Source organism: Pyxicephalus adspersus, chromosome 3 (genome assembly GCF_032062135.1).
Source record: "Pyxicephalus adspersus chromosome 3, UCB_Pads_2.0, whole genome shotgun sequence".
In the NCBI taxonomy this organism is placed as follows: domain Eukaryota; kingdom Metazoa; phylum Chordata; class Amphibia; order Anura; family Pyxicephalidae; genus Pyxicephalus; species Pyxicephalus adspersus.
Window position 1 is genome coordinate 134320562 of NC_092860.1, and position 25455 is coordinate 134346016.

Genomic DNA, 25455 nt, shown 5'->3' on the forward strand with positions numbered 1-25455 from the left:
TTTATTGATTTTGCTGATTAAATATACAAGTTCTACTCCAATCTCAGAATGCAAATATAAACATTTCCATGTAGAAACCAGTGGCTTTTTTTCTTATCTTATAACAATCATGAACTAATGTATCCTGCCCCTAGCTGATAATCTGCAAATTCTACATTTACTGAAGTTATATTAAAATTTACTTTAGCCCAACTTCATGTTTGAAAAAAAAACACACATCACTGTAATCCTGCAATCTTCAAATATGTCACAGATGTATCCTCTTTTTTGGAGAGGCCTTAGGCTGGGAACACACATGCAATAATTGTCGTTGGAAAGGATCTTTCACAATCCTTTCCAACAAAAAAAGTCTGCACGATGCATGAACTAGTTCTGTACATACAGCGCCGTTCTGTTCTATTGGGAGGGGAAGAAACGACGGAGCGGCACCACACTGCACTCTCTCCCCTTCACTTTCATTACGATTGTTGGTTGTTTGTGGATCCGCCAGGGCGGACGACAAAATGACTTACGACGAGCATTGTACACACACCAGTATGTGACGTATGTACACAGACTTACTCCTGAACATCACAGATCTTACATTTATTTCATCAGAGCACAATAGGTGTTAACGCTGAGGTTTTGGATTTTACACTGTGAGCTGCTGACCTGGAACAAGTATAGAGACAATTGATTCTGACACTTTGCTGACACTCATTTACAGCAATATTATTGCAGGTATGAGATACATGGGGTATTAAAACCAGGTGTACACAAGTAACTAGCATTTTCAGAAGTCAAGAAAATGGCTGCCTGACTTTGTTTATAGAGAGTGCACCTACAAAGCGATGTGCTGCCCGAATGGAGCACACTGGAGCACATCCAGCTGGTTTTAATCTTCCCACTGCCAGGATGTTCCTAGGACATCCCTTATCATATGCAGAGGGTCATTTAATTAGGATTTTACACTGAAATAGAAAAGCCTCAAATTAATACTAATACTTTCAAGCTCCATTTTACATTTGGTTGGTCGCTGTGGGAAAAGCAAACGACAATTGTTAGTGCCAACATGTCAACAAACCCACACAAGTCATGCTAAGGGGGCGAGCTGACAGAAACATGTCAACCTGAGGGAGGAGGGTAAATAGGAAATCAGATTTGGGCAGTACCCCCCATTGAGGGGGGTCTGGGTATTTAACACACAAAATAGTGGCTTTTTTCCTGAACTGATGAGTATGCCCCAATCTATGGGACAAAACCTCAGGTACATTTAACTCCAGTCTCCTAGCAAATTTAATCCTATTGTTTAAGCGTGTGGAAAAGCTGAATTAAATCTCTCCAGCACCATGTGAATACCTCCTTTATTAAAGCCTCCCGTTACATTAGCGGGGAACATCCGGGCTTTAAGGACAAGCCTGAACAGAATTGTGTGCCATGCTAATGGATGCACAGAGACATTTTCCAATTCACTGGATGAAATTTACATAACAAAATGTCCACGTAGCAGCATCCTTGAGCAGTGCGGGCTGCGAATTGACAGCGGGAGGCAGGGCCAGCACAAGCTGAATGAACCATGTGAGAAGGACAGCTCAAGGTGAACGTCACAGGCTGCAAGCGTCCGTATTTACTTACACGGCCTAAAATAGACAGCACACTGCAGCATAGGGAGATCATTCACCGCGTTCCCAGCATTAAATTATTTATATGTTGGGCTAGATAATTTTGTTAATGAATAAACATGAGGGCCAAACACCAACAACACAAAAAAAAAAAAAAAAAAAATACGCTCTGAGCATAGTATGCTGACGCAATGTTGTCCATATGCCACCAGACAAATTATTACAAGGAAAAAAAATGCCTTTTTTGTGATATATATAAAATATGCTCACCTGGATGTATATAAACTTATCAATAATTGTTACTGTAGATAGATAATTGGTAATTGTATTATCACAAGGGACACCTTATTTAGTAGTACAACACAGTGAATGTTGCATTGCACTTTATTTATTACATGTAGGCCATGGTGATGAGCTTGCAATGACTTTCTGAGTGTTCTCTGCATAATGCAGGGGAGGAGGAGGAGAGCTAGGTCATGTGATTGGGTTCCCGATCCCTAATTCAATAAAACAAATTGGGCTGCATTTTCCATAGTGAAGCAGTAGAGTCTTTAAAGTAGAACTAAAGTTGCACTATTAAGTTTAGGCAGGTCATTATCGCAGAAAGAGACAAGCGATGTCCCTTCTGCAATAATGTATTTTACCTGCTTGGCAGCTCCAGATTTCTGGCAAAACGCTGAACTGCGAATTCGCAGCATTAGCTTCAGTTGCCCAGGAAATCCAGAATTCCCGGCTTCCCTTGTGTGTTCCAGCAAGGTGGCTGATGATGGATGTCCGGAGGAGGAAGAAGAGACGCAAGATGGCGGCGCCTGTTGCTGGAACGTGGACAGGCGAGTTGGCCTGGGATTAGTTCTGATATAAAGTCATACCATGGCTTTATAATACTGTATAAAAATCAAGACTTTTCCTATAAACTCAAGTATGGCACTGTCTCTGAAATCTTCCTATTTTTTAATATAGAGGGCAGCCTATGTAACAAAGCAAGTTTGGCAGGCAGGAGGGGTATAGCGGCAGCCTTAAGGTAATAATACAAATTTCAGCTTTTTATATCTCTAGATCTAAGGAACAATGTGACATGCAGCTTTCACTGAATGTAACCCTTGCTTACGTATTCCTAAATCAAATCCCCACCATGTGGAAAGCACATGCATTTCATTGTGCTTTTGAGACTATGCACACATGATGCCATGTTATAAATGGTCCCTCTTGTGCTCTTAGCAAGTAAAAGGTCTCTCCTGATCGAGATTAAAGGCCAATTTTCTTCTGTTTCACTGAAGCATAGCCCTACAACACAGCTAAATGTTTGTTTGAACGTTTTCCTCGAAACAACCAATATTCCTCGTTTCATGGCAATAAAAGGAACAAACAAAAGGTCTGGCCAAAAAGAACAGTCTCGGTCTGGAAACAAAACACATCATGTATAAATAGTTTGAACAGTGTGGATGCAAATTGTTTCCATTCAATTAATTGCACACCTGCTACCTTTCCTGACTTTGGCCAAAACAGACAGCTGTCCTGAATGGCAGCCAAAAGGTTAATTAAGCAGAACTCCCATCCCCCTCCAACAAAACTTCTTTTTCCCCCCCTAAGAACTTTTCCATCCACCTTTTAGCTCCCTTCCATGTACAGCAAAGGCACTGCTGCTATGCTTCCAGCAGTTTGTGTTGCCTAACAAAACCCCATTTCACAGAAGTATCTCAGGATTGTGAAATTTCCATCATGCCACAACATATACACAGCAGTGAGCACGACTCATCCTACCATGAAATTTCATCTTTCTGCTCCTCTGGAAACAAAAAGGTTTACTGAGAATTTAAATCATTCGAGCAAAAGATGTGTACGTTTTACCAAACTAGCCGGATGGATAAACTATAAAAAGAACTAAACAGACCGTCCCTAATTTCCATTCACCTGACTGACTCAACTTGTGTTATTTATATCTTTTAATAAAGAATTACAATTCTTTAAAGGAGCTCTAACATAAATGTTTTATTTTTAAATGATATACAAAATATGAAGTGTGCAGGTCTATGTAAATGAAATGAGTTTGGGGGGGGGGGGGGGGGCGCATTTCTGTGCATGGATCCTAATTACGTTCACAGGGCCATTCATGCTTTCATAATACATATAGGGACAGGTCGCCATATTTTTTTGTTACAATGATGCACATTTAAAACAATTCTCTTGGTTGTTTATCCAGAAAATGTTGCAGTTGACATTTTTTTTTTTTTTAACAGCCACTGTTGCTGTAGCAATGCCACCTGCACTCCTTACCTGACTTACACATATATATATTAGCAGAAACTGATTACATGTATATGAAAAGGGCAAATACAGTGTTCTCCCCAGCCCCTTTCAGTGACCACCCAGCTGTTTTTGGGTGGTTGCTGAAAAGTTGGGTCATAATACAGAGGCCATCACCCACCTACATCTTCTTCCCACCTGGCTTAAAAAAATATATGGGATTGGGAAGAATACTACAAATGTACATACTTTTAAGATACAGACCTTCCAATGAAGTATGGATCTGCTGCTACCCATGGCTTAGCCCCCCTCCTGCATTGTTGTGTCTATTTTAGTCATAGTTGAAGACTGGTCTCCTTGAAACATGTAGTTGCACCTGCACACTACAGCACAGGTGTCAGGCTGGAAAATAGATATGTTTTTAAAATGGCAGAGGGTCACGCAGCAAGGAGCAGTCTGTATTGAAACTGAAGTCTGTGTGTGGGCATGTTAGACAGAAATGGTGTTGGAGAACTCTGATCTCCCTATCCCGTTTTAGCTGGGCACACCACCCGGCACTTTTCAGTGACCACCCGTCTGTTTGGGTGGTTACTGAAAAGTTAGGTCACAAAACAGGGGCTGCCACCCGCCTACAATTAATCCCACTGAGATTAAAAACATTTCTTGGTTTTACACTGTGATTACCTAAATTTTTCTACTTTGTTTTTGGGACACTAGTGCTGATCCTACTATGCCTACCTTGGTCTTGACAAGCTGGATTCAGTCGAGTTATGTATTACCAGTGATGTACTTTTTATATATACATAGAGCTTTGATAAATCAGGACCCAAGACTGAAGAAGGTAGACTATCATGGGAAAACCTGGGTGATCCAGCAAAAACCTAGAATATATTTCTTGAAAATAATTTGCTATTAGTTGGCAAATGTTTTCAATTTTAATTTCAGGTTTTTTGAATCACTTAGGTTCTCCGATGATAGGTTATCTTCTCCATTCATGGAGAGCTTTATTAAATTAGACACAATGGCCCTGATTTAATAAAGCTCTCCAAGGCTGGGGATAATACACTTTCAGAAGTGAAGCTGGGTGATCCACCAAACCTGGAATGGATCTGGTCCAGGATTCAAAACATTTGCTAGTAAATAATTTTGAAAAATCCAGTCCATGTTTTGTGGATCACCCAGCTTCACTTCTGAAAGTGTATTATCCCCAGCCTTGGAGAGCTTTCATAAATCAGGGCCAATGTATCACACATAGCACAGGCTTGTTACAGGTAGACTGGGTGAAAAGTGGGATTTCATGGCACGTAGAATGAGCTTCCTTGCTGTATCCAAAGTATAAGATAAATCTGGATTGCAATGATAAGAATCCTGCTAGATCCCTTAGAAACCTACAGTGTAATGGTGCAAACAGTCAGGAAAAAACACATACTTTCCCATACACTAGCTAATATTTACCATTATAACTCTTACACTATTTGCCAAATAAAGATCACAAGATGAAGCCTATTAGTGCTTCAGGGCTCCTCGGTTTCTGCATTTTTACTAGCGGGGAAGCTAGATATTGGTAAAAGCACCGCTGAGATGGCCAGAGATATCCCAGAGAAGACCTAGAGAAAAATCTCTGCCTGTCCTTGCAAAACTCACACAAGGCCGACCACCATGACTGTCTAAAGCTCACACGTTGCACATCTGTACGCCGACATGTTGCACATCTGATCCCTTACCCTTCTATAATAAAAAAGGAAGCATCAGGCTTTAAAATGATTTTTCATAAAGTGAAAATCTTCCTGTAGAACAACATGTACATCTAACTGCCTAGGGTGTTCATATGGGAAGCAATCCAATAATCTTAAGTGATGGCTATAATCGAAGAGAAGTTTGTGCCACTCTTAGCAAGCCTAATTCATGTTCTAGGCAATGAAATCACTAGGTATTAACAAACAAAACAAAAGGAAGACAATACAAATTCACTTCAATGCACAAGAACAAAAAAATCTTTCTAGTGATGTTTTCAATATCAGTCACCAGTAGTGAAAAACAAGAATAATCATATACCATACACACAGCCAGTGTAAAATATTTATATTGACAACATAAAGCAAAACATAGATCATTAAAAAAAACTTGCATGAATCAAGAGTGCTTATGTCAGCATTCCCAAAACACGTTACCACACTCCTTCCACAACATTGAAAGAACAGAAGGAGAAATTCACTATGGTGCTCCTTCTCATTTCCTGTCCAATCTGCACGCTGCAAGCAGAGAGGTGACCAATATGCACTGCAGGAGAGGAAAGTCATGACACAACCTAAAACAGACACAAATCCCTGACTTGCTGAACAAATACATCCCTTGGCCAATTTACATGTTCACCTACAATACAGCTTTATTAAGTTGGACCTATTTTTAAAATAAGAAAAAAAAAAAAACAATATAGTATTAGTGTACGAAAAAGAAGAAGAATGTAAAATGAATATTAGGCGTATTAAAAAACAAAATAGTTTCTAAATCCAGAATAGTGCTCTGGGGAGAAAGGGAGGTAAACTTGCCAAACATGAAGTGCTTAAAGGGATACATACAGACATATACATTAAAAAAAAAAATCCATACATGGTAAAAGCAATGCGCTAGCTCCACACAGACATGCCTGATATATTCACAGAATTAAACCAACACCACGACATCCAATTCCCATGGAAAACAAAGCTGCAGTTGTAGGTGCTGAATGAGAGAGAAGAACGGGCCTGTTTTCCCTCAAATACCCGGCCTTGTAAGGGAAAAGGAACAAAGAACAAGTAGAGCACATTATCCCGTGTGTGTCACCAGCCGCATCACACCTCCACGATCCCCATCTATGTCCTGAAAACCACCAGAGACTAGAGGAAGAATTATGATCTTATGTAATGGCTGAATACTGCTGGGTCACTGAACTGAACAGCTGCAATGTTCCTTTTTTATCTAAATGCCATTTCATTTCATTTTTAAGCACTCTGGCCTTTGCAGCGCTAGGTCCCAGGTTCGATTCTCAGCCAGGGCACCATCTGCATGGAATTTGCAGGTTCTCCCCGTGTCTGCGTGGGATTCCTCCCGGTACTCTGTTTTCCTCCCACATTCCAAAAATGTGCAGTTAGGTTAATTGGCTTTCTCTCAAAATTGTCCTTAGACTGTATTAATGATATATGACTATGATAGGGATATTAGATTGTGGGCCCCTTTGAGGGATAATTAGAGACATGACTTTGTAAAGTGCTGCGCAAAATGTTGGCACTATATAAACACAGGTAGTCCCAGAGTTTCATACAAGATAGGGACTGTAGGTTTGTTCTTAAGTTGATGTTGTATGTAATTGGGAACAGGTACATTAGTTAAAAAAAAGGCAATTAGGACAGATGTTTGTCTCAACATATTATATATTATTTGGCAGCATGGTGTCAGTTACTGTATAAAATCCATTACCTTCTTGAGCAAGCAGTGCTTTGATATGCAAAAAGAAACAACTGCAGAGTTTGCCTTGGTCATTAAAGAGGTACAAGAGCTTGCAGAAGAGCTCAGTCTCTCAGCATAAGTCATGCAAACTGCCTCTGTCCTGCACACCAAGGAGCAGGGAAACCTGTTGATATCTAGGAGTCGTCTGTATGTCGGATGTTCTTAACCCAGGAACTACCTGTACTGTATAATGATGATAAAAAGGGAACCAGAACCTGAAAAGGGTACTGTTATGCTGGAGGGATGCTAAAAACCTCAAAAATTTTCATTAATATTACCAATTATTAAAAGGGGACTACAACAATAAATACATTTTAATATTGCTTATTTCTACATTGGCAATTGAAAGATTTTTTTTAGATTTACCTTGAAGTTAGACCCCGATTATATTCTATTTCTGCCCCGTGAAAGATCACATTCCTGACCCTTTCCTGGTGCAAGAAACACAACACTATTTTTGCTTCAGATAGGTGACACTGCTGATATGGACTTGTATCATTCACCCTTGCTCTCGATGTAGGCACTCCCAAAAGGTTCAACATATATGTGCATGGACTGAACATCATATGAACAGGTACATGTGTTTAGATGAAGCTACCATGCAGAATAATTATTTCTCAGTTATTCCCAACTTTTGTAATCAATCACAAAATTCTTCAGCTAATTATGGGTGACTTCTGTTTACATGCTCCTTATTATTAGGCAGTATTTATATAGTGTCAACACATTACGCAGCGCTGTACAAAGTCCATAGTCATGTCAGTAGCTGTCCCTTAAAGGGACTCACAATCTAATGTCCCTACCATAGTCGTTTGTCTTTAACACAGTCTAAGGGGGGAAGCCAATTAACCTAACTGAATGTTTTTGGAATATGGGAGGAAACCGGAGTACCCAGAGGAAACCTATGTAAACATGGGCCAAAATTCGACCCTGGAACCTAGCGCTACAAAGGCCAGAGTGCTAAACACTGAGCCACTGTGAATGCCCATCTGGTAATTATTATTAGACAGGATTTATACAGCGCCAATATATTACACAGCGATGTACATGAATATGGTTGTACAGAATTAAAAGATATTTCCAGTATTAAACGTTCCATTAAAACGTGATAATTAATTTTGAAGTGGATCTGTTGTAGTTACTGACCTACATTGGTTTCATCCCATGTTATTGTGCTTAAATTTTTTTGTAATACGGCCATCCCCTTACTGATGAAAACAAAAGCTAAAAACATACTCGTCCTTCACAGTAGAACAGCCTTGTAAGGCATTGCAATCTTCTGGCTTATATGGCCCTCTGCCAGAGAGGAGAGACAGACCACACTGGCTGTGCTCCTACATAAAGCACACCTGCTACAGACTGCACTACATTCCTAGAGGTGTCTGACCATAGACTGGCAGATGTCTCACATAGAATAAATGGTAGTTAGGAATCTGGTAAGAACAAATCCTTCTTCCCATTTCTGCGACAGGTAAAATGAAGGAAGGAACTTCTCAGGAAAGGAAACATTTCTGCCTGCTTTGTGACCAATTTTTATGTTTGATGGCAAGATTGAGCAACATGTGCAAACCTGGGTGAGCAACAATTGTCTAAATACAGGAAGCAGATGTAGTCTTATCTTGGTGTGCATATGGTATATCCTCTGAATCTGTGAAGTAAAGCTGTGGAAATTCCTGTAACAAAGACCAGTAACTTCTGCTTTCCCTCCTAGTGTAGGGTAGGTGGTCTTGTATCCCCCCCACAGATTTCTACAATCATCCTGTTCTTAGCACAGAGCAGTAATATCACCACTACTTCTAGGCAGGACTCTTTGCAGATTTATTAATTGATTTATAGCCTTTGTAGCTATTGAAGATATTTTTTGAAGAATTTGTTTGTGCTCCAAATTCAGATCCACAATATGCTTGGATCATCTAAAGTGCATTGTAAAGTAAATCTATAGCCAACCTAATCTGGTGGAAAGGTTGGAACCACTGTCAGGTTTTACTTTAGGTCATGTCTGGTCTCACAATTTTGTTTCTGAGAAAGGAAGTTAAGAGAAAAGGGAGGCCCTGACAGCAGTAAAGCAAGAAAGAGGTTCTAATCTTTCCACACTATCCAAAACTAAAAAATAATGGATATAGATACACCGTATTACCAATTTGTTATTTATTCCTTCCTTCTACATAATTTTAGAAACAATAGCACAGAGCCAAAACAAAACTAGTTCAAATTACAAGCTATATTCCCAGTGAACAATAAGTTAAGGGTGTGCACAGACATTTCAATAGCCACTAAATGCAGCCCCAGACACAAGTTCTAATGATATATATATATATATATATATATATATATATATATATACATACACACACACACATACATATATACATATACATATATACACCCATACATACACACACACACATATATAAATATTTCAACCAACATCTGAGCTGATACACAAAAAGCTGCACAAAGTGCTCCATGAGCATTCCTGCAAAATGCCCATTTCTGTTCCATGTCGAGTAAATAGACCGGTAAGAGATGCATTTGTGCATCCTCTAGTGCTTCACTAAAGCTTAACACTGACACCACAAAGTTGATTTCATTTTCTGCTTCCTTCCAGTGCTATCTAGCTTCAAATTGGTGCTTCGGGTGCCTCCACAATGGTTTTATATGGGGTGTGTCATTGCTTCAGTGTTCTCATCAGTCTCCATAGACCTTTCATTGAAACCACTGCCTGACCACACCTGTATAAGTGTTGTTCTACCCTCTACACACCCATGGAAAAAGCCAGGTTATTTTTATTTTTTATTTATTTTAAATCACAATCAAGCCTCCCTGTCTCTTTCCTGTTGACTCCAATGCATGGGGATACAGAAAATATAAGCATTAGCCTCGTTCCCATGAAATAAACATACAGCACCATTTCTGTATCTATTATTGTAAATGTGCTAGCTGTCCGGCTTCATGTGGGCCTCCTGGTTCAATACTGTGGTGGCAATTATCAGAAATAAATATGCAGGTAAAGATTTTGCAAACAGGTGACAAAGGAAATATTAAGGCCAGCGATTCAGTACTAGAGTAATCGCGAATACTAGAGTACAGTGAATATTACTCCTAAATCAAATCATTTGTGCTTTCATTCAGACTAAAAATACATCTAATTTCATCTATAGCATCAAAACAGATACCACCAATGAAATTACTCATGTAAAAGTTGTTGGCAAGAGTGAAAAAAACATTAGTGGGTTACTTTAGCAATATTATTTTGTGAAACGAGTTTGTTGTTTATACCAGACACATAGTGTATAAATCACATGTTCCTAACCAGAAATCTCTGGAGAATGCAGCATGTAGATCTGTATGGTGCAATAGTTCAATGTTTATCAGCACTTAATCATCACATAAACACAGTGTGAAATATGTACAAAAGGTGAGAGTACTACATACCATTCTTACCTGTAAGGGTAAGAGAGAATTGCTGTTGTTGTCTGTTCTGAACACGTTGTCATCAATCCAGGATTTTGGAGTTAGGGATGAAGTGGAGCGGGTGAACTTAGGTGGAGCAATGACATTTCCAGAAAAGGGTTTCTTTAAAGGGGAGATTTGATTCATTGTTCCTGGGATCCCCATGTTTGAAGTTCGGCGTTCGCGGCCGTGCATTCCGCCCCAGGACATGCTGCCTGTGCTCCAGCCGCTTCCTTGGTGGCTGCTCCATGGAGACTGTTTGACAAGAGGCTGCAAAAAAACAAAGGCAAATAGTTACAACCAGTGCAAAGGATGTAGGCAACATAAGTAATCATATCATATCATTTAGAGTCTTGGGGGTACTGCTGTGGCAGCATACAATAAACCTGATCCTCAATCAGTTCTCTATCAGCAAATAAGTAAAGGTTGCACCCCATGTCTGCAATCCTATATACAACAAGAGTAATAGAAGTAGTAGGGTATGGTCATAAGAATCCCATGCATTAATGCAATTCAGTATTCAGTACATTATTCTTAGTCAAACATACAGCCACATATACACAGGGGGAACCAAGTATCTAGGCAATCCTCAAAATTATATGTAAGCCAAACAGGTTGAGCAACCCTGACACAAGGACTTATTCATTCATTTTGTTCATTCAAATCACACCAATAGTAACCAGATTTCAGCTTTAATAGAAAACAAAAGCACTTTTTATCAGCACCTAAAAGCTGGAACCCAGGGTCTGATGGCTGGCATTAGGGAAACACATACAACTCTTAGTACTCCATACGCAAATTGTAGTTAGCAGCTTTTTTTAAATCTTTTTCTTCCAAATTCCCAACACCTTTTCCAGCTGAACAAATCCCCAAAACCCATGTAGCCAATATAAACAAAATGACTGCAAGAAAGTCATGTATATAGGCATCTGGAGTGTTATGATTAGAAGGTATTTGCCTTGTGAACGTTCACCTCTGCACTAAACCACATTAGAATCAGTTACCAATGATCAAATGTTGTAAGGAGCACTAACCTCTAACACTTCTGATCAAGGTTTATTGCAGTAAACAAATCACACAAATACAAGCAATACCCCCCATTCAGGGAACAATTAGGTTTTTATGTTTTTACTACTCTGCTGCAATGTGTTTCATTGGCGAGCATGTTATTGCAATGCTAATGTGATTGAGCAACACAAATTCCTAAAGCAAATCAGGTTGATAGGTGATTACAAAGTGTATTTAATGTGGTGCACAGGATAAATGTTATATGGGCCAAAAAGGCTTGCATAATGCAGAACTAATTTCCAGTCATCTTTTCAGCTGGTGGAGTGGATGTGACTATGACACCTTAAGTACAATGAATAATAAAAACAAAGTGTGTAAGCAGTGGGCTTGATAACAGGTAACAAAAAAGGAAGAGAGGTCTTCCACATGGATATAAGTCTACGTACACGTTGGTGGATTCTCGTCCAATAATCACCTCAGGGCATATCGGAGGAGAATCTGGCGTGTGTACAGTGCTCGTTGTCCGTCGTTCAGACGACCTTCCTGGCGGATCCAAGGACAGCGAACGTTCATAATGAAAGTTAAGGGAGGAGAGCACAGCAAGGTGCTGCTCTGACGTTCTCCACCTCTTCTCTCCATAGAGCAGAATGGCGCTGTATGTACAGCACTCGTTCAGCCTTTTGTCGTTGGAAAGGATCATAAAAGATCCTTTCCAAAAATTATTTCACGTGTTTCCCAAGCCTAAAACCCCTCAGTTTTTGCATGTATGAATCAATCACCATCTATTACTGTTCTCCTACATTTACACAATCATTTAGAAAAATGACAAATTATTGGAACATTTACAGTGCACCATGGTTCAGTGAGGAAGACAAGCATACATCCTCTGCCTCAGTAACAAATTGTCCTTGCAAATTATTTTGAATGCTGACAGCTAGAAATTACTAGAGACAAAATACAGAGCCTTTCCACGAATATTAGATTTAAGAAAGTTGGATTACAACATAGAAAATATCTAACTGAAGAGGAAGTAAAGAAAGGAATGTAAAGATGTATTACACATTTCAGAAATGTGCAGGGAATTTTGCACTCCATGTTTGGAAATTTAGTTACATGATACATAAATATTGTGATCTAATAAAAGCATTAAACCACTACTAATGGCTTCTAGAAACCACCAAAATCACATTACATCCCAGCATTTAGGTAATTCTATGTTTAAATCTAAATGGTGCAAAGCTTAGGGCATGATGTCTGAGGTCGGAAAACCAGATACATGCTGTGAGATGATGGACCTTCAGATTTACCAGCAAAGGAACTCCTATAGATCTTATATAATACAAAAGATCACTGACCAACAGTAATAGAAGAAGTGTCTAAAATGATGATGACAGGAGGTCTATGGCTGAAGCAACAATTTGTGTTATGTGCGTTATTACTCTGCATGGTTTGTCAGGAATAAGGTAAGCAAGCAGTCATGGCTTTTTAGCTTTCATTAGTGTGCAGCATTTACATGTAAATTGCAACAGCGGGAGAAAGGAAGCAGAGCCTAGACTATATTTGTAGATATTATATGTGAACAGTGTGTGAATATTTTATGATCACATGCATATATAACATCCTTATGAGGTGTAGCATTATAATTGCTTCTAAAAAAAACTGCAAAGTGGCATAACACCCAACTCAACCCAAACCATTTAAAACCTCGCCTAGCCCTCAAATGTCCCATTAGGTAGAGCGGCCAATACGTTTTCAGCTTAGGTGCCTAGGTGTACAACACGTGGGGTCAAAATCAAAACTATTACCAAACTTTCATTTTGTTGTTTGTAAACTCTAGGGGCCAAATAGAAACCCCTAGTTCTTTGTCCATTGTCACCAGGGAGGTAAAAATCCAAGGTTTTATAGTTACCAACAGAAGAGGAGGTAAAGAGAAGTCCCCCAATATGAACATCTTGGTTTACCACCAGGAGGAATTTCCATTTACTTCCTGTTGCTGTTCCAAGGTGTTCAGTGAAGGCGAAGTTTCCTGCCGGGTATATTTTCAAAAATCCTCTCCAACTATCCATCAACTGATGGAATGAATATGTAATGCTACGTACACGAGTCAGATGATATCGCCTCTGATATCGGGCTGATACTGGATAAGAATCTGGCGTGAATGTTGTTCCTGGATTCGTCCTGCTGGATCTACAATCGATCGTAATGAAAGTGAAGGGGAGAGAGCGCAGTGGGTCTTCCCTACCCTCTCCATAGAGCAGAATGGCGCTCGTTCATGCATCTTTCAGTCTTTTGTCGTTGGAAAGGATTGTGAAAGATCCTTTCAATCGACAATTATTGAACGTGTGTACGTTCAACTAAAACAATCTTTGGGGTCTCAAAAACTGTGTCTAAAACAACGCATTGACACTTTAGGCCATAAGATAGCATAGGTAAAGTAAAACAGCTGAACACTGGATGAATCTCACTCACATACATTCCTTTTTTTAAACTCAGTTATAGATTCTTTATAAATGTAACCTGGTAAAGAAACATGGAGGCCATGGTTTATCTCATTTACAAATTACCAGTTGCTTGGTTGTCTCGTTGACCCATGTATCAATTCTTTGAATGACTAAACTAGCACAAGTATAAATATACATAAATGTTAGATCAGTGACTGAAAGAAGAGAAAATCAGCGCTGTCCTGAGGAACTTGTACAAAATGTTATTCCACAGAAAATGAATGACAAATCATCCTATTGTGTGTAAATTCCCGCACCTTCTAGAGTGTAAGCTCTTCGGGGCAGGGTCTCCTCCTGTATCACAGTCTGTATTAGTCGGTCATTTGCAACCCCTATATTTAATGTACAGCGCTGCGTAATATGTTGGCGCTATATAAATCCTGTTTAATACTAATAATAAAATGTAGGACAAAAGCACCACTCCAGACACAGCAAGAATGACAATTTGACTCCCAAAGTATTCATGATAGAGCTGTTACTGTACACTGAGGATGGGCGTGCATGGCTACTGTGTTGTGCTGGCCTTCTTTCTAACAAAGATTCCATTTCACCACTTGTCTAACTATTGTGACAAGCCTAAACACTTTCAGCAAATTGTCTGAAGTAAGCACTGTCTGAATTGCATCAAACCAAATTAGATTACAGAAAACAAGCCCATCGTTAAAATTCACACATTATGTGAATCACCAGGGAGTAGGTTATTATTAACATAAGGGATAGGATTATGTTTTCATCTAGTGAATATACAGTGCTGTTCCTGAGCTTCTTTGAACCTAAAGCCCAGGCAGAGATCACATGGATCCAGGCTACCAAAGCATGATAGGCAGTTTTATTTGATTAGACTGCCGAGTCTTTATTCTGACCAGTAAAAAAAATGGCTTTGTTGCCAAAATTATTAATAGGAAAAAAAACCTAGGAGTTAGGTTTTGCTCAGAAAATGTGATAATGCTACCCAAAGTACATATGTGACTTCACAGAAACATGGGCTTTTTAAAACTTTGATTTACATAAAATAAACTTTTAAATGAAAATACATTTAAGGCTTAGTCTAGAAGGACATTTTCTCCAGTGTTTAACCTGAGGCTTTAAAAGCCCATGTTTAAAATTTCCATGCATTCCAATGGGCTAATCTACACCAGGACGTTTCCTTGAGGCAAGTTTACGAGTGCTATCTATAACGTTGCTTGCAACGTTTAAAAAATTAAAAATTAGATTAAAATTAAAAAGTTTAAAAAGGTGTGTGTACTGATGTTTGGACACATCTTCTGGCAGCGGGCATGCTTGCCAACAAATCAAACATCATTGTAGCTGGCGGCATTGCTAATGCTCAGTACCATCTGTAGCCTGCAACAGAGTCAATGATGGTAAACTTTCCTTATACCAGGATATTGAAACGTGATGTACATCAAAAGTCTGATATTTTATATGAATACCAAGGCAAGTCTGTATGCCAGCATTTCATTGAAGAATTACTTTGTTCAAAACTTTTATTAGAACATCACTGATCAAACAGATTTTTTTTTTTACCTAGAGTTAAGTCCATTTGTAAGAATATTTAGATGATTCCCATCACCACTCATCTCATCATTTTGAGATGCAAAGTAAAGTATTCAGATTAAACATAAATGCACATCCCTCTACTGAATCACATTTTGCACTTTTGCCCTGAAGCTTGGATTCAGTTTCGGCTAAAGTTCCCTCCCAAGTGAAAATATTCCAGAGACCAAACTCGTGCAATGACAGTCTTTCATGAAAGATTCTGCATTCTTAGGTGTTTGGCAGTAAGTGGTCAATTCAACTAATTGCAACAAACACCCCTGGCCTAGATTTATTGAATCTCTCCAAGGGTAGAGAGGATACACTTTCAGTGGTGAAGCTAGGTGATTCAGCAAACCTGGGTTGGATTTCTTAAGAGTCGTTTGCCATTTGTTAGCAAATATTATCAGTCCTGATCTATTCCAGGTTTGCTGGATCACTCAGCTTTACTGATGAAAGTATATCCTCTCCAGCCTTGGAGAGCTTTAATAAATCAGGCCCATTACAGTTAGTGGCGGATGTGTTTATGGTCGTGAAAAGGTAACTGCTTCTGAAATGTCTGTGTGAAGAAGTCTTTTCTGACAAGGGATATGCAGAGCTAAACATTTCTCTGGTTACATAAATAATTAAATTCATGGCCTTCGGATGCTCTACTACATTTGACCTCCGCTCATTGAGCCAATAATTATGGCATTAACTTTTTTTATGTTAAAACAGCTACAATGCAATGGTCCCTGACAAAGTAAGGGTATCAGGAAATGAATCAAGTGGTGCTTGATGATGTAAAGCCAGCCCGTCCATACATAGTGAGCCTTCCATCACCATACCCTCCACATTTTAGGTTTAGTAACCCCCTATTAAAGCTTGTATGGAAAAAACTCTTAATTTCAACTCTGCAATTCCAGGGGAATTAGGTTTACTTTCAGAGACATGAGTTCAAAAAGTGAACAATGATTCAACACGTAAACATTCAATTGAATTAAGGTAGAATATCAAACAAATAGCACATGATGAACGTTCTGTACATGAGGTCTACAGAGAGCATTACGATGGTAATGATAAAAAGGAGGAACGCTGGATGGTGTCCAATTTTTGATAAGGATGTTTGTGTAAGGTTCCAAAAACCAACAAGGGATTGGAAACAATGGAGCTGATTTACTAAACGAGCAGAACATTGCAAGGGGTTTTTCCATTTGCTTAGAAAATGTGGTAAAAATTCACTTCAATAATCCAATCATTTGCATGCAAAAATTCTCTTTCCAAGCCAATTCTGTTTTAGTACATCAACCCCACCGTATGGCAACTCCATATAATTCAGGGACACAATAATGCTGCTGAAGTTTTACAAAGTTTTAGAAAAACCTGCTTGGCAAGCAGTTCAGACTGGAATTATCTGGCTGGAATTGGCTTTGTGCTGTGCATGCAATATTTGCAGCATTGAGGTGCATGGTTTCTCACAATGGGCTCTTCTGCTGGCAGAGCTTTGACAGTACAGGTCCCACTAAAACGGTGATATTTACAAACCCTTATGGGCCAAAATTATGGATAGAGCAGGAACGCTTTTCTATCTGTATGAGATTTTCAAACACACATTCTTTGTGAGGTATCGCTTTACTTTCTGTCTAGGAGTCAAAGTAGGACAGAAGGGAAATATTTTATGGTCACAAAGATGGGTATCTCTTGCTCTATAGCAATGAGCAGGTCTTCTAAGCTATTCTTACCTGCTTGATCACTGCCCATCTGTCACTGAATGCAGGTGCCGGGACTGAATGAAATCTGGCGCAGGAGTTGAGTCAACCCGAACAATCAAGGTGGCTGAAGATCAGAATGTGGAATGGAAAAGAAGATGGCGGCAGCTGCAATGTAATGGGGGTCATGTAAGTATCCCCAGGTTAAGCTCTGCTTTATGACACACTAGAGTCTAGGTATAGCATTGTATGGAAACATACACATATAAAACAATTGCTGTGGAGTTCAAAAAGATAGCTCCAGAGGTTGGCAGGTGTGGGCACTAGAATACATCCAGGGCCTGGATACTGTTACTGTTGTTATTGCTGACCTTCTACAAATGCTAGTTGCTTAAATATCCCTGGTGGTCCTATTCTGGAACAAGCATGTAAAGTTGGAACATACTTAATATACCTTGGATTCAGAGCGACCTCTTTAACCTTTAAAAATGGCCCCAACAGATATGCCAAGTTTTGGTTTTGTAAACCAAAACACACAAGGCCTGCAAGCGTCATCATTGCCCAAAGTACATCTGCATTTTTTACAACAACATTCTTGCTTCTTGAAGAATGCTGAAGAAGAGTTTTAAATGGTACAAACTTCCACCTAACAAGATTTACAAGATACCAGTAATAATGGTGTGTTTGCTAAATCTCCAGAGAATCAACATGGTCATCAAACTGAGCAGGAGAGAAGCAAGTGACATAGCACTAGAGTGCCGGTTCTAAAAGCTATTGGGATGTCTCCTGAGGAGGAATATCCAATATCCCTCACTATTTTTGGTTGTTACTAGATATTCCAACGACTTTAGCCTAAGGTCAGAGTTTGGTCCAAAGGTGTAACTACTATCTGGTTTCTCCCAGGCGGTCGTCTCCTTCTTAAGAGTACAGTTGCATGTCACTCAGAGGGCATATAAAAAAAAAAAAAAAAATGTTAAACTGAAGTATGTTTAGTTTAATTTACTTTCCTTGAAGTGGCATGCCACCAAATACAAATTCTTACTTTTATCTGGCAAAGTATCTGCTTTAAAGCTAGGGTTAGGATTTTGACATCTTTACAACGTTGTGCAGCCAGGCACCATTTTCAAGTTTATGAATCTAGCTTTCTTCTTTACCACTTTTGTCAAAACCTGGTAATGGTTTTAAATCATTACCCATTACATCCAACATTGAAAATAAACGCTTTTGCTATATTTTAATCAACTTAAGGCGGCTTGGCAAAGATTTTCAGGAACTGAAAAACATCCTTTCCCTCTGGGTTATCTGTAATTGAAGTCCCACCTTTTCTGATGATCACCAGAAGATTTTTTTTTAGTATTCATTGTTTTAATAAGCCTTTTTCTTTAAATAAAGTAAAAAAAAAGCCTGAAGACATTGGCTCTGTCAGATGAGGCAAAGGTCTGTCCGCAGAGGTCTAATAAGCATCCTGCTGAACCTGAACAAGATCTCTTTTATCCCCAAAGCTCACACTCCCTAATTGGGGAGCTAAATACTTATTTGGGTGTTAGGTGTAGCATTAAAAGTGAAGTCACCAACCTGGCTTTGTTGTCTGGCAGGGCTATGCAATTCCTAGAACCGGTTTAACAAAACTGCAAAGCCTTTGGCAAGCAAAAGTGTTCCCATTTATGTGTATAAACTGTGTATTCAGCTGTTTGCCTGGAGTTCAGCTCTCACCATTTGGCCAGAGCAGCATTTTAAATATGCCAAGTGAATAACTAGCAGTGGCTGCATTTAACCTCTCATAAAATAGGTGGAAACCTGAGCCCGTTCATAAAAAAATTTTATGTCAAAGAGGTAAAACAAGTCAGTAAACCAACAGCGGTGAGAGGGTTAAGCCGTGATGTCAATCCTGAAGTCAGCTGCTGAGCAGGTTTAAAAGGCAGCAGATTGTTATTTGCACTGTATTGATCTGCAGTGAGGTGCAAAGATGACTCAGTGCTAGAGGATGAAAACATAACTCTCAGCACATCATATGACAAGCTCGCTTACCGCCATGCATAATGCAAAGATGACAAGCTTTACTCTGACAGTCAGCAACACATCCAAATACAGCGCTGTGATCTTACCCTGCTTTATAGTCAATGTTCACAAATGTGCAACATGAACAGGACAAAGAAGGACTGTCATGGGTTTTTAGCGTGGATTGTTGGGGCGCCTGAACAGTTCACAGTGATAAACACTTTATCATGTCATTATTATTGCAGAACAATAGAAGAAATACAATTACTCCTATATCTAAGCCTTGATATCTAAGCCTTGATGTAGGTGGCAAGGGGGCCCGGTTCTTCTTCATACACACCAAACAATCTCTAATGTTTGGTAATGAAAATGTCTATTACATTCAATGGCATGAAGGACACAAATTCCCAGTTAAGCATATTTTTTGCAATACACCATGGCCTACATTATTTGTGTGTAGTGATGCCGCGATTCATATTCAATGTCACTGCAGGAAATGGTAGGGGTACTCCACCCAGGTACAGCCCTGCATAGGATCTGCACCCAGTGCATACTTGTGTGTGTGTGGTAAGTTAGTCTTACATGATTTAACTTTATGATCAATTTTCAGTGCGAGATCCATGCAGCAATCCATGCAGATAAGCATAATTGGGCATCCTCTACAATTTGATTGAGCGCATATACATCAAAAGGTCTAAAGAAGCCATCAGATACTTGTATTACCAATGGTCAGATTAGAACCTTTCCAATCGAACTTCTCTCATTTCCACAAATTTAAAAATAAAAAACAGATCCTGGTAGAATGAACTACTAGATCACTGTATCCAACATTACAGCTTTAAAAAACAATAGTTTTCAGGTCCCCTAATCTAATACTGATAAACCATCATGCTGTAAAATTGAACAAATTCTGCATGGAAGTGTTATACTTCCCAGGTATAAATCAATTACAAATAATGTCAGCAAAACAACAATGCCTCTCAATTCTATTACCCGTATGAGAAGGCAACATGTTTTATTTGTCACAAATTTGCAAACAAAAAACTCAATCAAATCAGTCTGGAAATCTCATTTAAACCCCATTTATTTTATTGTTGTAAACTCTTTTGGGTAGCATCCTGGCCTTCTCAAGGAACATTGTTTGTATCTGTCATATGGAGTACCTGATAAATGTACAGCACTGCATAATATGTTGGTGCTATATGAATACTGATTATTATTATTAATATTAATATCATCAATAACAATGTTAATCTCTACCTAAAACCACTATCAAAATGTTAAAACGGTCTACATTTACCTAATCCCAGTTAAAATACAGAACTACGCTTGCAGTGAGGCTCTTATCTCCTGCATTGCAAGGGCAAAATTTTGGATTTGTACCATTAAAAAAAAACCCTTCCCTACCTTTTCAGTTGCCCTTCAGGCTTTCCTCTCTCATGCTTTCACCCCCTTAAAGTCTCTTCTCTAAGACGCTTTATCTGGCATCATTACAATGCAAACCAGCAATCCTACATTGTAATTGAGGGTGCCAAGGAGAGCCCCAGAGGAGTGGAGCAAGTGGTATGTTTGCCTATTTTTCCCCAGTTTCAAATATGACGTTCAAGAACTGACTATCCTAATAAAGTCTATAAGGTTTTGGATAATCGGTGTTGTATGTCTGAAATTCGAATGTTTCGGAATGATGATATTTGCACTGATTGGGCTACTGGTGACCACAATATCATCATAATTGAGCAAGTACCCCAAAAGTTAGAGAAAACTCCCTGTCCTTCCAGTTGTACCGTCAGCTGCTGACTAGCTTGGAATGTAACCATGTACATAATACCAATCCTTAATGTTACATGTATATCAAACCACCACTGGTGGCAGGGCATTTTATCCAGGGGTAAAATCACAGGCTGCCTACCAAAAATTACAGAAGGGGGTGGATACAAGACCAGTCACCCTGCAGCAGGAGAGAGCAAAATAGACTGGTCTTGATTAGAAGAAGCACCTATACAAAGAATTATTACTACAAAGATCTGGAAGAAGCGAATTATGATTCACATAATTATGATTCACATAAGAGTACACTCATCTTTTGTATTCAGATAATATTTGCTCAATTAGTTTTAACATTTTCTCTCATTTTTAACAGTAAAAAAATAAACTAGAATAATAAAATGTAATAGGGATGTACAATTCCCAATGCCATTTAAAATTAGGGAAAATAATGCATTATCAGAACCAGACGTTGGTAGGATTGGCAAACAATATCTATGGGCTAATCCTAACTGATCTGACATTCTTGGTCAGTCAGAATGATTTTGTTCCCCATGAAATGCTTTTTACAAATTTACAATCCCTGAAAGATTTCTAATAGCTACAGCCGGCAGGAAAACAGGGTTCCCTTTGTAAAGGTCCATCATATTTAGGTTAAAAAAAGCAACAAGTAAAAATAAAAACACAATATAAATATAAACCACTAAAATCAACCACAGCAGGTTAGTATGGTGTCTAATGATAACGGATACGTGATTTATTGCTATACTAGTACTAGTTCTATTACTGCACCCCCCATTCTGTGTAATACTAAACATTAGTTTCAATAGAAGAAATAATACAATACACACATTAAACCAAGAATCTGTTCATATAACCCAAGGTTGTTCTGGGCTCACTGTCAAAAAGGAATTTAATGCACAAGGTGTGCCATCCTATAACACTGCCGCAGTGATGCGCCTTGAAGCATTACAAGTGAGAAATAACACAAATGTTTACATAATTGTTGTACAGAAGCCATAAAGATGAAGACAATAGTAAATATGACAGATCATCAACATAAGCTGTGACATCTGGCCCAACAATTAGATCCTGCCAGCTTGTGCCAATTAGCAGAGATGTTAGCTGTAGTGCAGAGGTCTATATAGAAAGAGAAGCTGAGGTAATGTATGACCATTGCAGTTTGTTCTGTATAGCGGTAGAAGCGGAGGTAAATTTATGACCATTGCAGTTCTATACAGCTGAGGTAACATGACTACTAATAGGGAATGACAAAAATAGACCGAGCAGTTTCCATGTTACAAGTAGCTGAGAGAACACATCAGTCACTCTCACCAAAAATAAACAAGGCAAAAAACATAAGTACATAGCACGGTCTCTTCCAGTCAATTCACAACCCCTGCAGTCAGCCCTGCAGCTGACACCATTAAATACATACCGGTTATTCAGGTTTACAGGTTATTATAGGGGCTGATATGGTAAAACTGAAGTGCCTTCAAGTGTAACGATTACCTATGGAAACCATTCAGAATGGGTGTTTTGTGGTCATGGTGCAGGTAAAAGAAATAAAGAATAAACCTAACTGGTTGACATGAGCGATAGAGCCATTTGTCGCAGGATGACAGACATGTTTCCCCTAGCAACCGTTATTATAAAAGACGTTTTCATAAACCGGCTAGTCTAGGCCGGGCCTGTGCAAATTCTTATACGGCGGTTTTCATAAAACAGTCACTATGGATGAAAATATTCCCCATTCACTATACAGCCACATACAGCGTTACGCATTAAGTAGGTGAAACGCAGTAGCCTACGCCACATCCTGAACAAGCATTCTGTTTACTGGAGATGGCATTTACATAAACAAAATATCGATTGAGATCCTTCGATAGTTGGTATATACCCAGAACAAAACACGACATGGCACATGCAAAAAGCCAAGGAGCAGCAATGCCAGAGGTGGGTGGGAAAACAATGCATGACAACGGAAAGCCTTGTGAGATACGACAAACCCACAGAGTCATTTGTATTTCATCAGATAAGTGGAATTCCTGGGCACATAAATGGCGTGCCAGGGGATCCAATCTGGTACAGAACCATTGTTACCCCATCTGATGACTATAGTGTATTGGGGAGTCACATGATCACATATATTAAATATATAGAGCGAGTATTTCTATATTGGTTATACAAATCAAGAGCAACCAACCGCATTGACATGAGGGCCTAGCACCGCTCAATAAGCCGTACATCAAACTGGCCATTGTTATTTATCTCTGACAGTGCCAGTCAGACAGCCAATCAGAAATGAGATACATAAATGCCTCTGCTTAGTACATATTAATATGTAATAAAGGACATAATAGAGGACACATTGTACATATGAGCTAGAATTAGATCCTGTGCTTTATATAACTAAAATATTATCCATATTAATCATTTCCAGGAGATGAGAGGAACTCTTCTAATTAAAGTGAACCCAGCATTGGAAGTCAATGCCCATATAACGCATTAGGGATAAGTGACAGGCGGACAATCAATGTGATTTTTACAAGGTGACACCTAAACCTGTGTTACTGGGCCTTCTGCCACATAGAAATGGGTTAAAAGACCTAGTAAAAAAGAAAAGGTGCCATCATAGAAACCGGTTAAAACTCTCTCTGTTATTCTGACAAAATCATGCAGCCTGTCAGCAAATCTATGCCAGCAATGCCAATAGATTATAGACATCTACATCCCAATGCAATGACTATTATAGCACTGGGTATTAGGAGCACACAAGAAGGATAACCCAATCATTACAAGGTGGCACCCAGATTGGGGTCACTAGGCCTATGTGGAAGGGTTAAAATACATAGAAACAAAGGGAGATGCACCATGATACTTGCATGTATGTGCCTGTTTCCATTTTTCTGACAATACCATGCAAACAGCCAGCAAAATGGCAACCTTGCAATCCATTTCAGTGACTGTAGTAGAAGTGGATACTTAGGCTCTCTCAGCTAAGACAAGACAATCGATGTGACCATTACAAGGTGACACCCGGACCGGTGTGACTAGGCCTTCTGCACAATATGAAGAGTTAATATACATAGAAACAAAGGGAGATGCACCACAACAGATGGAATTCTTTGCCTGTTCCCATTATTCTGACAAAACCAAGCAAATAGCCAGCTAAAATGACAATGTCACAATGCCACCCTATGCCAAGGAAATGAAGACCTGCAAAAATCCAAATCAATGTAATAGGATTGGATATTTCACATTTATACCAAGAACAAGACACAGCGATATGATCTCTAAAAGGTGACACCCAGGCCACAGTCACTAGGCCTCTTGCAAGATATAAAGGGTTAAAATGCACGGAAACAAAGATGAGTTACACTGATTGTTAGCATGGTTTTGTCAGAAAAATGGAAACCGGTGAAGAGCCAATATAACAATGCCACCCCTTTGCCAACTGTGCCAGTTAGTGACGGACCACAAAAAATTGAATTGTTAGCATGGTTTTGTCAGAACAGGCAAAGAACTAACAAAAATGTTTCCCTGTTCCAATGGAAGATGGATGGTAAAAAATTAAATGCTTGGCATGGTTTCGTCAAAATAATGGAAACAGGTAAAATGATAGAAAAAGGGCACGCTGTGCCAATGGGATATAACCCGTGAAACGTATATTTGTTAACATGAATTTGTCAGAATAATGGAAACAGGTACAGAAATAGCAAAATGGCACCCTCTGTCAATTAGAGATGGACTGTAGGAGATAGGTTTGTTAACATGGTTTTGTCACAATAATGGAAACAGGTAAAATAGAAGCAAAATGGCCAATGGGAGATGGTCTATGAAAGAATGGTTGGAATAATGGAAATGGGAAACATGGTAGCAAAATGAACCATAAAGGACAGGTTAGCTTGGTTTTGTCAGAATAATGTAACATGATAGCAAAATGTCACCCTGCATCAATGGGAGATGGGCAATGAACATGGTTTTGTCACAATAATGGAAACAGGTAAAATAGAAGCAAAATGGCCAATGGGAGATGGTCTATAAAAGAATGGTTAGCATGGTTTGCTCAGAATAATGGAAATCCGTAACATGGTAGCAAAATGTCCATGGTAGATGAACCATAAAGGCCAGGTTAGCTTGGTTTTGTCAGAATAAAGTAACATGATAGCAAAA

At 39.1% G+C, this 25455-nt stretch overlaps 1 protein-coding gene across 4 annotated transcripts in view; it reads right to left on the reverse strand.

The window, feature by feature from the left end:
* Positions 1-25455, reverse strand: part of CPEB2 (cytoplasmic polyadenylation element binding protein 2) — a 60746-nt gene that overhangs the window by 33486 nt on the left and 1805 nt on the right. For 2 of the 4 annotated variants that reach the window (XM_072406427.1, XM_072406425.1), the window contains exon 2: positions 10776-11054. In XM_072406427.1, coding sequence (XP_072262528.1) covers positions 10776-11054 — 279 coding nt within the window. Of the gene's footprint in view, positions 1-10766; positions 11055-25455 lie in introns of all 4 variants that reach the window. The other 2 variants (XM_072406426.1, XM_072406423.1) reach the window with 1 other exon arrangement.